This window comes from Scomber japonicus, chromosome 14 (assembly GCF_027409825.1).
Source record: "Scomber japonicus isolate fScoJap1 chromosome 14, fScoJap1.pri, whole genome shotgun sequence".
In the NCBI taxonomy this organism is placed as follows: Eukaryota; Metazoa; Chordata; class Actinopteri; order Scombriformes; family Scombridae; genus Scomber; species Scomber japonicus.
In genome coordinates, this window is record NC_070591.1 from 23,570,187 (window position 1) to 23,587,493 (window position 17,307).

The following is a 17,307-nucleotide window of genomic DNA, read 5'->3' on the forward strand; positions in this document are numbered from 1 at the left end:
TGTATATATTCTTCACTAAACTAACACATCACTGCAGCAGTTAAGCATATGTTAAGGAAAGGCTTCTTAAAAAACCTTATTATATTTGCTTCATGTCAACATTTAAAAAAGGCTGGAGGTGTTCAATCCTATTAATTAACATGAAATCACTGATCAATTTGGTGCTAAATCACTCCACTTTTCCCTCCTCAACATTCCAGCAGTGTCCAGCTCACTGTCTCAGGAAAGCAATCACCGATAAGAGATCAAAGAGATTTCATATTCCTTTTAAGATCGGAAAAAGTGCACTTCTGTAACAGCGTGAGCAAAGTCTGTTTGCTGACTGTGTTCCTCTGGTAGAGCGGAGCCGACGGTGCAGCACTAACGGCTTCGAGACTCGACAAGGATCCAACAGAGAATCAGCAGCACCTGTGTGTATCACCACCGAAATAAACATGAAGCCATTCATCACTCTTTAGTGTTCTTTATTACCTGTGAGGAGGGTTTCATAAAATCAGTGTTAAACTAACAACACTATTTCACAGTCACTCTGACTGCTTGATCAAGTTCCAAAAATTAGGGTTGCAAATACATGGATCTGTCCAATTAAAATCTGTGTTTTGTTCATTTTTATCACAAGTGTTAACATACGAATGACGCTGAACAGATACATAAGGCCACAACACTATTTGCACAATGACAGTTACAGTACAAACTGTGTGTTTGTGAGAAAGCTCATCATAAATCTACAAATAGTGGAGAGGATGAAAAGCTTGAGATTATAATTTACAAAAAATAGCAATGTAAAGCAAACATCTTCAAATCAGCATGACATTTCCCATTTAAACCAAAAGGTTTAAGTCTGTCAAGTATCAGAGTACCAATAATTATAATATTACAAAGTACTCAAGTCTTAGAGCAATGTTTCTGTACATGATAACCATCACATGCTGGTAGTGCATGTTTTTCTTCCTCCCATCACTGTCAGTGATCACATAACTTAAAACATCTCAACTTTGATCCAGAGTCATTTTTCACTCCACTAATTTGATGTTTCGATAAATTTACTCTAAAATTTGATATCTGAGCTCATGATACAAAGACATTACGCTACAGCTAAATGTGACTTCTTTTAAAAACACATTCTGAAGCTTTAAATGATTTCTGTTGATATTTGTGTAAATATTAAGACCCTGCGACGGAATCTCAAATATTTATAGACTCTTTTTTTCCCAACACAAAGTCCCACATTTCAAAAATCTGTGATTATGTCATATAATAACAAGTGATGAAACTCTCAGTTTCAGTTTAGGGTTTAAAGGAAACCATGGGAACTGAACTGACAACCAGTGTTGAGTGCGTTTTACCCACGGTGCCACGTGCTGAGTGTGGTGTGAGCCAGATTTAGTGACCCCAGGAACAACCGCATGGGTCTCCGCAGGCCCTCTTCCTGTCCCAGAGGACGTGCAGCTCCTCGGCCGTATGTTGGGGAGACGACAGCATGTCCAGGTAGCACTCTTTCTCACAGAGCCAGCCGGGGTCCTGGCAACGGGGAGGAAGGGGCAAGGACAGTGGCTGTGTTAACACGCACGCTGGGATTTAGCAATTAACGAGCCTCCGTGTTGCTGAGATTAAGTCAGTTAACATTGCTGTCCAACTGTGATGGTATTTCCACATACATATTCACTTCATAATAAGTATTTAAAAAAAGCTAACAATAGGAGATTAGCACTAATATGAAGACAAAAAATCAATCTCAATGTTCAATTCTGCTTCAGTGAAAAGCAAGAAGCAACAGAGTAAGACATTTAGGGGTTTTAATCCACATCTTTTTGGAGTATATAGTTTGGTGTTTTTGTTGCACTGAGTACAAGTGATCAATACTGATGCTTTTAATAGTGTATATTTTATAGCTTTCTACTGTCCTATTAGACTTATTGGTTCCAGTCACTTGTAAAGACCTTGAATTGCTCTCACCTACAGTATATAAAAAGCTGCTGTACAAATAAAGTCATGGCATACTGAGCCAGACACCCTGATATTATGATTCTTAATAATATCTTAATGTTTTACTTTTTAATTTAATGATTTTTTGCATCTTCAACTATAACCAAATGCTGTCTCTTACGTGATATTTTAAATATTTTGTGTCTAATAGTTTTGTGTCTGCTTCCTGGAAAGAATAGACTATAATAAGATTATAAATGTTTAATTCCCATTTTCAATCTTTTCTTAATATCCCACACTGAATGCCTGTCTCCACCTTGAGATTACAAAAAACTTGGCTTATGATTCTATCAAAGTCAAATAAAGTTGGTTATGTTTTATTGATAGGATCCTAATATATTTATACAATACAAATGAATCATCATCGTTATTAAAATTGTTGGCAGATCTGATTCATTCAAGCGTGTTTTTTTTCTTCACCTGATATTTCTGTGGTCCAACAGCTGCCATCCATATCCCCATGCTCACATCTTCTCCCTGTAACAACACATTCAACACTTCACTGTACATGTGTGATTATCTCGGTAGTATTTTCCCCCGAGTTACTTAGTGCTCTCTACTCCACCTGGTAGGCCTTTAGTTTCTCTGCATTACTGGCGAGCCACTGGACCAGGTCATGTGAGACCACATAGCCCGAGCCGCAGGCAAACGCTGGGTAGGCTGGACTAGCGTACTCCAGCTCCTGCCACTTCCCAATGCGATCCACTGCCCAGCTCTGCCTGAAACTGGGTCAGGATGGTCTGTGTTAGCCCGGCAGATGCATTATCATCACATCTCTCTTTTGCACAGCCCTTCAAGATTTTGAGTACATAAAGCATTCATGATTCTTTCATCTGGAGTTCAGCTGAGAGCTACTCAGAAGCTGAGCTGCAAACAGGACTGCGCAATAAACTGTAAACTGACACCACACTGACATCTGACACCAAATTGTACTTACTTTCCCCACCAGAAATTGCTGCGCCTTAGACCCTTGTGGTCAATCTTCATTAATACTGAGTCCACATCGATGTAACAATCATCATCCGTCTTCAGGAGCAGATTAAAGTCAGCGTTTCCTACAGACCTGCCAGGGAGGGAATTTGCAACATTAATTAAAGCCCCCCCATCTGATTTTCTTTTTTTTTTTTTTTTTGCAATATCCCACAGAGGATTTACTTTAAAATACCACTGGGAGTGAAGGCCAAGAGGTCTCGCAAAGAAATAATAAACTTGCCAAGTTACAACTTTAGACTACTCTGTATATTTTGCAACCTGATGACTCACAACTGTACTTTTCCCTGACTGAGTGATTGCAATCCTGATTCTAACAGCGAGACATTTTGAGACGGCGGCACACTTTCATTTCAGGTTACTGATTTCCTCAGAGGGCCCAGGCAATTTGGAGACAGAGAATCGAGTCATTAGCACTTGGCATACCATTTATAGAACCGAAGCAGTTTGGAAGGCACGTTCCTGTAGGTGTCTACCACATCTACGAACACCATGTCGCCATGCCTGAGGCTCTCCTGCTGCAAGGCGGCATCCTCCTGCCTTAGCCCGGAGGCATGGTGCTCCATCCTGGCTGGTCGGCCCCGCAGGAACCTAGACAGACCGTCTCCATCTGACACACAGGTGGGCACGATGGGGGTTGGAGTAGAAAAATGGGACAAATGGTGACAGAATTTCAGTCCAAATGGGATAATGCCAGTTTAAAATATTCTATTAATCACACATTTTCATTAATAAGTAAATATCTAGCTGGCAAACAATAGATGATAAAACTGTAACATTAGAGTGGATCATTAGTTCTGTTCTCAGAGATACTGAATGGTGAATTTAATTTTGTTTTCCCCAAAATGTCTATTCTGATCCATTCCCAGATAAACTCAAATGCAAACACATGGAGGGGGTAAAATCAATAATGTAACACATCAGGGTAGAGAGGGAGAAAAAAAATGTTATTTCCCATTTGGCACGTATGCAAGAGCCCTGAGGCGAGAAAAAGGAGCTAATCTCATAACCTGCCAGAGTGAACAATGTTTTTTTCCATTTTTACATAGGGACTCCTTTTCAGACAGTTGGCTCATGGGCCGATTTGATCGAACTGTTTTCATAAAAAGCTCAGAATTAATTCTGTTGCTTGGACCAACCGTAAATAGTAAATGTGAACCCTCCAGCCAAACCGGGAAATCCAAGAGCACTTCTGTGAGGCAAAATGCCCTCTGCGATCTGTAATTTAAAAAAAAAGAAACATTTTTTGACTTTTTAAACTTTTACTGCTCCTTAAAACTTGTTATAGAATATTTGAGACCATCTGTTAAGTCCTACAGAGGAGATCTTGAGGACGCCTCCTCCGTCATTGAGCTGCACAGAGGAGGAGTTGACTGTGGTCAGTCCAGCTGAATCCAAACTCTCCCACACCAGCGTCCCCTCAAAACCCTGAATGAAAGAAACAATTACTGTAGTCCTCTCTGCATAAGTAGCATGGTGTTCTGTCCAACCCTTTTTAAAACAGTATATGCAGGACTGTAGCTTCCATTGAGGACACTGGCATCATGTTCTCTGTATTATTTATAGGCATTTCTGGGTTTGAGTGTCTTTCAAACTGAATTTATAATTTAATTTACTTTACTGTAGTGTTTTCTTTCCAGAATAGAATAATCTACCAATTACGACAATTAGTTATGTTGAGTTGATTATGATCTTCAGACTAATTGTCTTTGACAGAACTGCTCCATCTGAGTGAATCTTGTACAAAATACAAGTGAACAGCTGACTATGAAAAAATAATAATTTAACATTTTAGAGACTTTAATTTCTTTGGAGTGTTGGTGACTCATGACTACAGCCCTGAGTTCATGTGATAAACTGACCTTAGGCAAGATGAACTGCTCCACTGGTTTATACCACATCCCCTTCACGAGAGTCCCTGTGCTGATGGCACTGAAGCGAGCAGTAACCACTGCCTCCTGCAAAAATCAAAAATGTTTACCCATAAAATATTCATGATTTTCTTTCCTTTAACTCTGAACTATTTAACCTTCGACTACACTGAATACTTCATGACACTGTTATCTTTACGGTAGTATTCCAAGAAACCAGTTTCAGTTTATATCTATAACTGAGGCGGTAAAGAAGTCCCAGTCCTCCAGCTGCCTTCACGATGTGTATCTACAAGGCTCCACAGAGAAGCAGCATATGAGATACATTGTACTTATAGGTCAAAGCTTTGTTACCTCTTGATCCAGCTGCAGAAGTTTCACGGTCACGTTGCTCTGTAGCTCAGGCTGGCTCCCGCTGGGAAACACCCCTAACCTGGTGATCACCACTGGGTGGAGGACCTTGAAATCCAGGGCGATGGCTGACACATCGGAGGGGACGAGTACCGAGGGATCAGACACCGTCACAATTTCCATCTCTGCATCCTGCCCTGTCACTGGGAGAAAGGGAGGGCAGGTAGTTACTAAACAAGCACATGTGAAATTTATTACAATCCCAACATGCTGACCGTCTCTTTCCAGTGATGAGGACAGTGTGATTTCAGGGAGAGGGAGAGCTCACAGAGACGAAGACAAAGCTACGCCATCAGCACTTTGAAGAGCTGGTTCTTCTGGAGCTTCTGCCCGTGAGTGTGGTTTCTTAATTACAAAAGAGCAGTTTATTACCCAGGAGATCAATGAAGAGATCAAGGCTGTTAAAGGGAAGCAGTCTTTTTACTTTATATGCATTCTACACAAGTTCTGCAGCTTGCTCCTAAATAAAGACAATTAGAGGTGAAGAATCACAAAGAGAAAGAAGTTTATCAAACCAAATGTTTCTCACATTCAGCAGAATGGAGCTGCAGGATTTTATTGGTGTGTAGGATATTTAGTATCCTACGCTGACTAAATATAAATGCTTAGTTTGTGCACACTTGTCCAAACAAATAACAGCATTGATTCTCTTGGCACTGACCAGCACAGGATTGCCAACTTATTCAAGAGAAAAATTAATAAAACTTGGCGTGAATCATAAATAATTAACAGTTAATTTACTGTTACTTAGTATTTATTGGTAATTGGTGGCTAGCAGCATGGCGCTAGTGACGGCTCTGTTGTTCTGTCAGTTGGTCCACCACTTAGGTCCAGACCAAGCAGCAACAACTACAGCTTTAAATTAAAGCCAATGCGGAGGTCCCTTAAAGTGCAATACCACTGACGGTCACTATGTGCTGGCTCCAAAAGACTCCCAAAGAAAAAGCCTCAACTTCTCTCATAAAATACTGAGTCAATCAATCTTTTCAATAATTTATTACGGTCTCAATCGGTAAATTCAGTCCCTCCAAGTGTTTTGGTGGTCATTTGGGAAATTATTGCTCCATTAATGGGCTGGCTGTTGGTTTACAGCCGTGATTGACAATTGGCTCACCTGCTGTTCTCCCTGGCATCAGGACTCGCACTGAATCAGACTATCATCACAATATTTTGATAATGTTACTTGAAAACAATACCTGCCGTGTTAGTTAACTAATATTGGATGGACTACTACTAAATGGATTGCCATGACATTTTGTAAGGCCAATCACTGTCCCAAGAGGATAAAGTCTACTGATTTTGGTGAGCTTCTGACTTTTCATCTAGCGCCACCATGGCGTTCACATTTGTAGGTCAGAGTGAATTTGTAGTTCAGAGTACTGCTACTACTACTGGCTGGATTGCAACTATTGGACTTTTCCTCCAGCGCCACCAGCAGGTCAAACTTTTTACTTACAGTAAGTACATGTTGATGGAATATCACAACATTAAGTACAAAAATTCATGGTTTCCAGAGGACATATTGTCATAACTTGATGCAAAGACCCAGACGGTGGTGTGTACGAGACCGCTTAATGCTGCACAGCCTGACTGTGTAACCCACTTCTGAGGATCTTTAACCTGAGCCCTTTACATGCTCAACTGGGCCTACTCCTATTTGGATGAGCTAGGTGGTTATGTTAGGATTACGTTCTTTGATTTGTCAAGTACATTTAACACCATCCAACCCCCCATACTTAGAGACAAGTTTGAAGGGATGGGGGTGGATCCCTCCTTTGCTTCCTGGATCAAAGATTACCTGACAGGACGAGCACAGTTCATGGGGAACTGTGTCTCTGGGATGGCAGTGAGCAGCACTGATGCTCTACAGGGAACTATTTATATTGGACACAGTGGCTACTTTAAATAGCCTTCAGCAACTTGGGCAATAAGAACTGCCTCCTACTGAACACCTCCAAGACCAAAGAGATGATGGTGGATTTACACAGGTCAAAGTTCCCTCAGTCAACATTAAAGGAGTGGACACTGAGGTTGTGTCGACTTACAAATACTTACTGTAGGTGTGCATCTGGACAAGAAGATGCGCTGGTCTTTGAACAAAAATGCCCTCTACCAAAAAGGGGCAGAAACATCTCTCTTTCCTAAGAGGGTTTAGTTCCTTTGATGCCTGCAGTAAAATGCTGCATGTTTTATCAGTCGGTGGTGGCAAGCGACCTCTTTTATGCTGCGGTCTGCTGGGAGGCAGCGTGACAGACAAGGACACTAGGCGTTTGGACAAGCCAGTGAAAAAGGCTGGCTCAGCGCTTGGCAGGAGGTTGGACTCACTGGGGACTGTGGTGAAAGATGCACACAGAGTAAGGTGCAGGCCATCCTGGACTATGTCAGTCATCTCCTCCACAACACCCTGGAAGGCCAGAGAAGCATCTGTGGGGAACAGCTCATCTCACTGCACTGCAGGAGATCCTTTGTCCCCACATCCATCAGGCTTTAAAAAACCCTAAGCCTATGGCAAAGGCTCATGACCTAGGGTTTAAATTATGAGACAGTCCAGTATCCATAATAAACGTGTACATGTGCACGAAACCCAAAAATGACATGCAACCCATTGAAAAAATCAGATTTATAAAACCATGCATACACACAAATGCAAGCATGTTTCCCTTTATAAATCACAGTCCACCTGGAAACATGTGCTCGTGGATCAGTCTCATAACCTACCCTCTACTCGCCCACATTCAACCATAAAGGATCAATGCAAAAGCCTTCACAAATATTGATGCACATGTTCCTATTGCTGGATTAATCAGTGTCTCTCTTTGTCTCGAGACACCTGACCAATCAGTGTCGATAGTCAGTGTCACTTGTAACTTGGACAGGTGCAGAGGAAGGTCCGCAACAGTCATGAACAGACTTATGGTGTTATATTTCCCTATTTTCTGACATCTTGACATTATGTGTGTAACCCAAACAAAACCTATACATCTTTAATAAACATTCCTGTAAATTATAAAGTCAGACATCTCTGGTTAAGTGGACTCCCTGCAGCGGGCCAGTTCCCAGTTTTAGTCATTTTTACACTCATGCACTATGCCACAATAAACACTTTGTTCATTTATATTTACTCCAAAATCCAGCATACATGCGTCTTTCTAATTTACACCGCATGAGTGTAAATTAATTTATACAGTATGAGTGCAGGTGGTGAAGATGTGCTGGTGAGGTGACTGCAGAAGGTTAAGTGTGTGTGGCAGCCACCGCAGTGTTTCCAGCGCGCTCGGTGCACCTTGACAGCAACGTCGTGATTACAACGATTTGACACACAAAAACTAGATGAAAAATTAAAATATGCACAATATTACAAGATATTAAAAATCAATTAGCACTCTGTTCTGCAATTCTTTGAAGTTATTTGATGTCATCTTGGCTTTATACAACCGATGATGGCACTTAATATTGCAGAAAGACAAGCCAGCCTTTTTCTGAATCTTGCCACCTGCCACATCCTGACATCATACACTTCAACAGCTGCTAAGCTGCTTCATAACTGACCCTCTCATCTGCGCCACTGATGGAATAATGAGCAGAGTTTGATTTGAGATTTGGGTTGGATTATATCTTTTAAAACTGAAAGGCACTTATGGAATAATTATGGCTGATGGCACAAGCAAAAATAACAATGCTGGTTTGAATGTTTATGATAAAGTGGATCTATAATTAATGTTTGATAAGTGAAATTAAAGGTGTGAGAGACATCATTATACAATCTGGCTTCAATTCAATTCTCTCTCTCTCTCTTTCTCCTCTCTACCACTCTAAGCAATAATACTTCAAGGACTATGTGGTACTTTTATTCATTTCTTTATCTATATGACTCTTTGCTATCAAGTAATATTATTTTAACCCTGTGCATGCAGCTATTCATCTATCTAGACTTTTCCTCCAGCACTGTCATGAGGTTGTCTTTTTAGGTCCTTTATTGCAATATTACAACAACTTGGGAAATGTGGTAGACACATTCACGGTCGCCACAAGCTGTGAATTGTTTTCCTGACTTTTTATGTGGTGCCATCATGAGGTCAAACATGTATTATGTCCAATACTTTATTTATATATAAATATCTGCAAACTCATGACACTCCCATCAGCTTCAGCTGTACTTTGTGTTTAGTATGATATTAAGCACTTTGCTCAAGTACAACCTCAAAGAGCTGCTAGCATTAGTGTAAGCCCGTATTTGTTTTAACATGAATCAATAACTAATGGTCTGTAATATTCAAAATCTACATTTCAAAAGTAAATCATGCATCATACACAAGCAGTGCTCCATCTAACAGTTATGGTCATTATTAGTTACTTTTAATTGATTAATTCAATTGTTTGGTCAATAAAAGTCAGTAAATATAAAAATATCATTCACATTTTCACAGAGCTTAAAAAGCAATTAAAACAAGAAATTTGTTTTGTATGACCAACAGTATGAAGCCCTAAGATATTCCATTTACTATAACAGAATACTTTAAACAGCAGATATTCACATTTCAGGGCTGGAATCAGAATTGTTGGCTTTTTTTTTTCATTAAAAGATGACTCCCTTGTCAAAACTAGTAACTAGTAGTAAGTAATTTTCTCTCAATAGACTAATCACAACATGTTGACAAATCGATCAATTAAACACTATAAATCCATCAAGTCTTTATTTCCCCCCCTCTGAGTCTTAAAGTCTTTGAATGTCATTAAGGTTTTGACTTTCTCACCAGCATGAAGCTCACGCACCTTGCATTGGGACCAGAATGACTAAATCAAAGTCAGTAGTCACAGACACTGTTTAGCATTCACCTTATTGTAGTCCTGAGCAAAAAATCCCTGTGATGAATGCAGCGCAGACAAACATATTTCAACAACAATTAATTGTCCGTTTAACGACCTGAATCCTGAGTCAGGTACCCAACTGTGTTTAAAAGCAGCCATTGTCTCCTCCTCTCTCAATCACGGGGAGCACCCCGCACCAGAGCTGCCTCCTCTCTCCCATTCTAAAGCCAATCACGTCAACACTTACAACCATTAACATGCTGGAGTGCGGCGAATGGGCTGGAAAAATAAAATATTGTCATGACCCCAAAGGTCACTGTCTGAAAAAGCCTATTCTGATGAGCAGTAATTATGTTTTCATGAAGGCAGCAAACACTGAATCGAGCGGCAAAAAGTAGCGGAGCTGCTGAATTGGACTGGCTCTGTGGAGGTGAGAGAAATAACAATTACTGAACACTTTCAAGCTGACAGTAAGCCTCTTCAATTATTTCACATACAGTGTGTCAGTGCTTCATATAGCTTTACTTTTCAAGCGTTAGTACGCATCTCTCGTTACGGCTGCAGCTGCTGCGTTGACTGTGAGAGACTTCTGTTTCGGCCTTGGTTATGGAAAGGAAGAGAGCTGTGTCCTTGAGCAGTGGATGAACACGAATAAAAGGTGTTTTACTTTTTTTTCCCTGAACATTCATTCTTCTCATTCTATCAACTTCTCTCCTGTTTTTCTGCCTCAGCTCCACTACTGACAATTGTGCGTGCAAGCAACAGATCATACCCAGAGCATCTCTGCGTATTGAATCCGCAGATGTCCACTCATTAGTGTATGTGAGTGTGTGTGTGAGTGTGTGTGTTTTTCTTTTCTTTTTTTACCTGGCTCGGTGACGTTCAGGAGAGAGCAGGAGTACGGATCCTCTCTGTCCTCCTCTGGAATGGGACACCCATGTTCGCCGACGATAAACTTCACCCCCACTCTGAAAACAAGCACAATCACTATTGCATTCATCTTTTGTTGTGCGATATTAGGCTACAAGATGTGTTTTTTTTTCCCCCTAAAGCTTGTCCATCTATCCACCCTCCGTTACCATGGTTACTGAGGGTTGCTTAAAGGCCATCACACCGTATCTGTGCTCAGATCGCTGAATGAGAAGGAAATGGGTAAAAAAGGAAGAATGAAAGCGAGAACAATATTGGCCGCTGGTCAGGTAAAGATAAAAGGGTTGATGGAGCAGTCAGTTATTCACTGCCAGCTGAAGGCTTTTTTTTTTGCCCACTATATGAATCTGACAAGGAAGGGAAAAAAAACAAAACATACAAAAGACAGAAAAGTAAGTGGTGAAGTTGGTGCCCCACCCTACAGACCTGTGCTGGAAGTGGGGGTGATCTCGGAGGTAGCCCAGCCAGGTCTCCCTTATCGCTTGTCGCAGCTCATAATGGTGTCTTGCTGACAGCACTCCCACCAGAACTTCATAGAAAGGTAACACTTCATCTGCATCGGGCACAGAAACCACTGTCACTGCCTCATCATTTCCACACAAAAACAGCCCTGTGATGAGGCATTAAATATGAGGATGGTGTAAAACATGAACTACAGCTGGTGACAAAGATAAGGCAACAACCACAGATAAAATACACATAAAATCACACTTTGAGGTGAGCATGATTTATTATTTTCATTCCTGATCCTGACAGCAGTTTCCTCTTATATCTAGTTTGCACTGACTTACTGTGCTGCATCCCTATAATGCATCCATATGAAAATTACTGTCTTCATGCATCAAAAGGTGGTTAAACGATATTCCTCTAATTAAAAAAGTGACCAGACTAGATTAGTCCGGGTTATCCTCTACTAGTATACTCCTGATCATCAGTGATAATCCATGTGAGACATAGCACAGTAGTTTCTCTATAACAAGGCAACGTGAGACTATCCCAGCAACGCCCAACACTACTGAACAGTTACATGATTTCACACTCAAACACACATGTGAACAAACACTATCCTGCACGGACACACGTTCAAACCAGCAAGCGTCAACTACCTGTTAAAGACACAAACTATCAACCACAACAAACACCGGGGCGGAGTGGACGGAAGACAAAAAGTTGCGAGGCTTGAGGTTCAGGCTATAAAAAAATGTTTCTAAAAAAGTACCGGAGTGTGTGTTGTTGTCCAGCGGGGTGGAGGAGGGTCGTTGTGCCAACCACAAGTGCACCAGGACGGCGACAGCACAGGGCAGCAGAATGAGCGCTAGCCTCCGCATGGACGGAGCCCTTCATTCAGCCGGAGCAGCCTTCAGCTTTAGCGGCGTGGAGCCTCTTCCTGAGCCGCTCGCCACTACACGGTGTGAGCTGCTCCGTGTGTGCGCTTCATTTCAGCTCCGCAGCTCTCCGCCGGGCTCTCACCACCACTGCCTCATGTCTGCCTCCGCTGCTCAGAGAGTTGCACCAATGGGAAACGAGGAGCCCTCCCGCGGTGCACTCTGGGACATGGAGTTCAACACGCTATAGCCAATCAAATACAGTAAAAGCCTGAAAATAGATATAGTTTTATTGTAATTTGGTAGTAGGTATACAAAATATAAGTAGGTAAAAATAATGGGAAATACTAATTTAAGTCACATTATTTTATATTTATATTATATTATCATTGTAGAGCTATTGGTATTAAAGGAACTATAGAGCTATAAATAGCCTATTCCTTCCATACTATTTGTTTGACATATACAAATGCTACTGCTATAAAATATATAAATAAATAAAAACATAATCATTTGTGTCTGATGTGGTTATTCAATTTAAAAATCTCTATTATTTGGTCAGAAATTCTTAAAATGACATCAACTCTTTCTCCCTTGTTAAAAATCCAGAACATATGAATATGTAAATATTTTCTGAATCAAAAGCTAAAGTGCTGAAGATAAGATGTCTTCTTCTTTAATGTAAAGTCCATTATCAATGTATGTGCAGTGGGGGCTTCAGGTTTTCACATCACATTTGTGTAACATGGATACTGGACTAGGACTAGCTTCTAAACTAGTTGATGTAATGTCACAAATCCTGCTTGAAGGGTACAAGCCTTAAACTCAGATGTTTGGTTAAACAGAGAAACTTTCAGTAGCTGTATATGTGAAATCATAGTGTCAAAGTGATTTTTTGTCATTTTTGAGTGGATGGGGACTTTAAGCAGAAGTTGCAACACAACAATGTAAAACAGTCTGGTATTTAAAATAATTTCTGAGAGTATCCATTTATTGTACCCCTTCCTACTATAATTTTGAACAACCCAGCATGCATTGTAGTGCTTAAAATGTCTTCATTAATAAATAGGGCACCATGCAGTTTCATTTCCCACTAAAACCACATTAAACAGAATAGTATAGTAAGCAGAGTAAACAGTTTATCATGGTCCCTTGGAGATAAATTGAAACGCTAAAACACTGATAAGAACTACAAACAGCATTGCTGACGTGGACTGTATCATGTTTATCTCATAAAGCCAGTTTTGCTGCCTTTTTTTTGCCTCAGCTTTCATTGTAAATTACAACTAAAACGATAAAAAACCTTCTAGACAAAGTAGAAAATGAACATGAGTCATTTTATTGTCCTAAAACCCAGGTGACATGTTATAGCTTTAAGATTCCAACATAACTTTATTAAATCTGCAACTGTGTGCTGCATATAAATCATTTAAATGGAATCTATTGTAAATGGAGAGGGATGTTTGAGGAGGATTTCTTCTGACTTCGAGCACCAGTGCTTCTCCTGCCGAGAGGCGAGTGGGCCGTGCAACCATAAGCGACTGTTTCCATGCTTGTAAACATTTCATTTGCATTGATTTTAATGGATTTTCAGAGATACATGAATGTCATTTTGAAGACCTTGCCACCCCTTACAGGGAAAATACCGTAATGGGAAAGACAGACATGCAATGTTCTCTAATTCAATGTTATAAATCGAAATCATTGAGGAACAGCTGCAAAACAGCATGCTGTGACTGCAGATAAATAATCTTATCAGAAATTATGACTATTCTCGTGTATTTTGCGCACACTTTTGGTGCTCACTGCTCAATTTGGAAAATCGTTCTAGCACAGATTCCTGGTATTAGATAACCTACTGCCCCAGGGATAATTACTTTCCTGTGCATTATATAATTCTTTTTGGAGTCATATTCATATACTCATTACAATGATTTAGTTCTCTCTCTGCAACATTATTCATTTGAAAGGAAAAGGATATTCATAGCATGTTCAGGGTTTCGTGCAACACATCTTTGCTGCTGATACCCAGCCTCGCCTATCCTACTGTGTTGTTTATGTTTTACACTCTGACATAGCTTATTTATATGTTGAAACCTACTTATGCTCTGCTGACACTATTCTAACCCACATGTCTGCATTTTTCCCTTTTCTCCTTTGAGTTCAAAACACGGCACTCAGTGCACTTTTCTCTGGATCTATATAGATTTCTTTTTATCCTATCTGGTCTCAGTTGAGAACTGCGAGTGCATACTACACAATACTAAGAGCAGTTTTCTTTAAATGTCTAATTTTAGTTTGTGGTATCTACAACTCATATCTTTCTCTGTAGTACCTGGAATGTTTCTTCAGTTAAAAGCTTTTTCCCTTATCCGACTGGAGGGGTCTAAAAACAGAGGATGCTGCAAAGCCCTTTGGGACAAATATGTAATTTTGAGCTTTATAATTAAATTGACTTACTTGGAATGAATGTACATAATAATCCACATTAAAGCTGCGCTGAGGATTAAATTAATTACATCCTTTTCCTTTGGGGTTGGAATGGAAAAATCAATAGGTGATTCTTGCATTTGCCTTATTGATGCCATTAAGTGTCCATTTAGTACAATCAGTTTTTCTAACTTTATAACTTATGTTGAATATTATAGCAACCCATCAAGTTGATTACTTTGTATACTCAAACTTATTTGGCCAAAAAAACTCTGATCTATGATCATTAAACCTTAAAGTACAATGTAATAGAGTCTGAAAGGTATTTTAAAATAAACCAATATCAGCCAAAATTGAAGAAAGTGGTCTTTTCAGTCTACTCTAATACATGCACACACATGAAATATCTACAACACACAATTTCAATATCGACATCAGCAGCCTAAATTATCATTGAGGTCACTCTTCATTCAACCTGCAGAGCTGGCTTTTTTGCAATGACTATAGTGTAGCAGGCGAACTGGCTGCAGCTGAATTGAATCACAATACATGAACGGTGCATCCAGATGGCCTGTGGTTCAGTTCAGCCACAGGAGGTCTCCACCACACGCCAGAATATCATGCTCCTCTTCGATTTGCAGTGGCCTTTTTATGATACCAGTGTGATCACACAGACTGTATCTCAAAATGTCAGTGCGAGACAGGAGGCAGAAATATTGAAGACACAGCACATTTGGGTTGCCGTTTTCCTTTAATTCATTTTATCCATCAAAAGGATTTACAAAGCCTGCTAATTAAATGCTATTTTTTTCTCCAAAACGATTATACCATTCATGAATACAGCTGCACATATCCGTACTCCAATGAGATTATCATGTGCAGAGTAGCACCCAGAAAGTCAATGAAGAGGCAATATTTCATATCATAATAGTTCTCTCTGTTATAGATAGAAATAAATCCATGCAATATTCATCTCTAGCCGTTATATTTCTTGTTTCAGATTTGTCACCATCCTTCAGATGAGGTCAGTGAGAGCGCCCTGAGGTTAATCTCAGGTTTTCAGAAAGGAAATAAAGACAATTTATCATCCTGAAAACAGTTTGAAAAGATTCCAATAGTTTGTGTTGGTGACAGTCCAATGTCAAGAGTTTAATTCCTAATGCGATGGCTATTCAAGTACCAAGAGGAAATTACTTTTTAATTTTACAGAAATTACGATGCAAAAAGCCTGAACCACCGAAGGGATCATAATATGTAAACCGACCCTTATCATTATATTTAAAAAATACTCAGATAGTATCAATAGTTGCATGATTTATAAATGTTTTTTCTCCTAAGTATCATACAAGCTTAGTAGCACTACACGTCATGTAGCTGTCAGTGCTGTGCAACAAATATTCAATTATACTACTGATAATAACAATATTAATAACGATCATAACAATTCATCGTAAAAATTAGCAAATGCTATTTAAACTACCATGTAAAGGAAATGTTTCGACAGTGTGCTTTTTCTTCCAGATCAAACAAAACCAAAAAAAAAGAAAAGAAAAGGTCTGTGGGACTACAGTGTGAAGATTACACCGCTCGCACAGAAATTGGCACTGAAACATACTGTACACTCTAAAAGACCTACGGCCCCTCGGAAACAGAGGAGGCCGTCAAAAAGGAGCAGAGAAACATGCAGGCCTCTGGTTTGGCATTAATGTCAAAGGCCTTGCCATTCACTCTAGGACAGGCAAAAAAGAATCAGGCCCAGGAAACATGCCCAGAAAACAAATGAGACTGTTAAGGAAATAAGAGGAGAATATATCCTGCAACTTGTAAAAATATTCCAGTTGGGGTGCTTCAGGATTAAGTGAAAGTGTCTCTGATCTGAAGTGTATATGCACAGTAAATCAAACAGAAGAGCAAAGGTAGAATGCATTAGAGTGGGTTTGGAAAGGAGACGGCAGATTCATAAATAATTTTTTTACTTAAGGGTTGTTTGCACAGTGATAACCCTGAAGAACTCATCTCGCTGTTGAAACATTAGCTCTGCACCCTTCAATAAATAGACTCTATTTATTTATTTGCAAACAGAACTGATTTGCAGCCGTCTCATTCTTATTACGAGTGTGGATTGTACACCCTGAAATAATTGACTATGTGAGATAAGGTTGTCTTTTCTGGCTGTAATCTGAATCTGACTGTTCACGCTACTGAAATGAGCGGGTTAATTGTGGGTGACTCTGGAGGCAAATTGAAATAGAAGCCACTAGTAAGGGAAGTATCACATTTTAGTGGTGCTTTCAGTGAGTGTTGCTACAAATAGTCCAACCTGCACACTGAGAGCAATAGAAAACTAACTGAAATGATGTTCAAGCTAATACAAAGATTCATGTTTTCTATTCAGATAAAGGGAAAGGGGAATAAATGTTTAAAAAACTTGAAGACACTGGGCAAATTTCTGTTTCCTGAGGCATGTTAAGATCTAGCACGATAAAAGAAATAAAAAGAAAAAAAGAAAAAACATCTCTCATCTCATTAAGCACTGAGCAAGGCTGTTCTCTAAT

At 39.8% G+C, this 17,307-nt stretch overlaps 1 protein-coding gene across 1 annotated transcript; it reads right to left on the bottom strand.

Moving 5' to 3' along the window:
- Positions 1-453: 453 nt before the first annotated feature.
- b3galnt2 (beta-1,3-N-acetylgalactosaminyltransferase 2) lies at positions 454-12,459 on the bottom strand. Its single transcript, XM_053332965.1, has 12 exons — positions 12,217-12,459; positions 11,424-11,550; positions 10,935-11,035; positions 5,202-5,401; positions 4,839-4,934; positions 4,294-4,404; positions 4,116-4,194; positions 3,403-3,586; positions 2,924-3,049; positions 2,552-2,711; positions 2,407-2,463; positions 454-1,521 (listed from the first exon to the last, which is right to left on the bottom strand). Exons 1-12 carry the CDS (start codon positions 12,323-12,325, stop codon positions 1,384-1,386), a joined length of 1,488 nt encoding a protein of 495 aa, XP_053188940.1. The 5' UTR covers positions 12,326-12,459; the 3' UTR covers positions 454-1,383.
- Between the last annotated feature and the right edge of the window lie 4,848 nt (positions 12,460-17,307).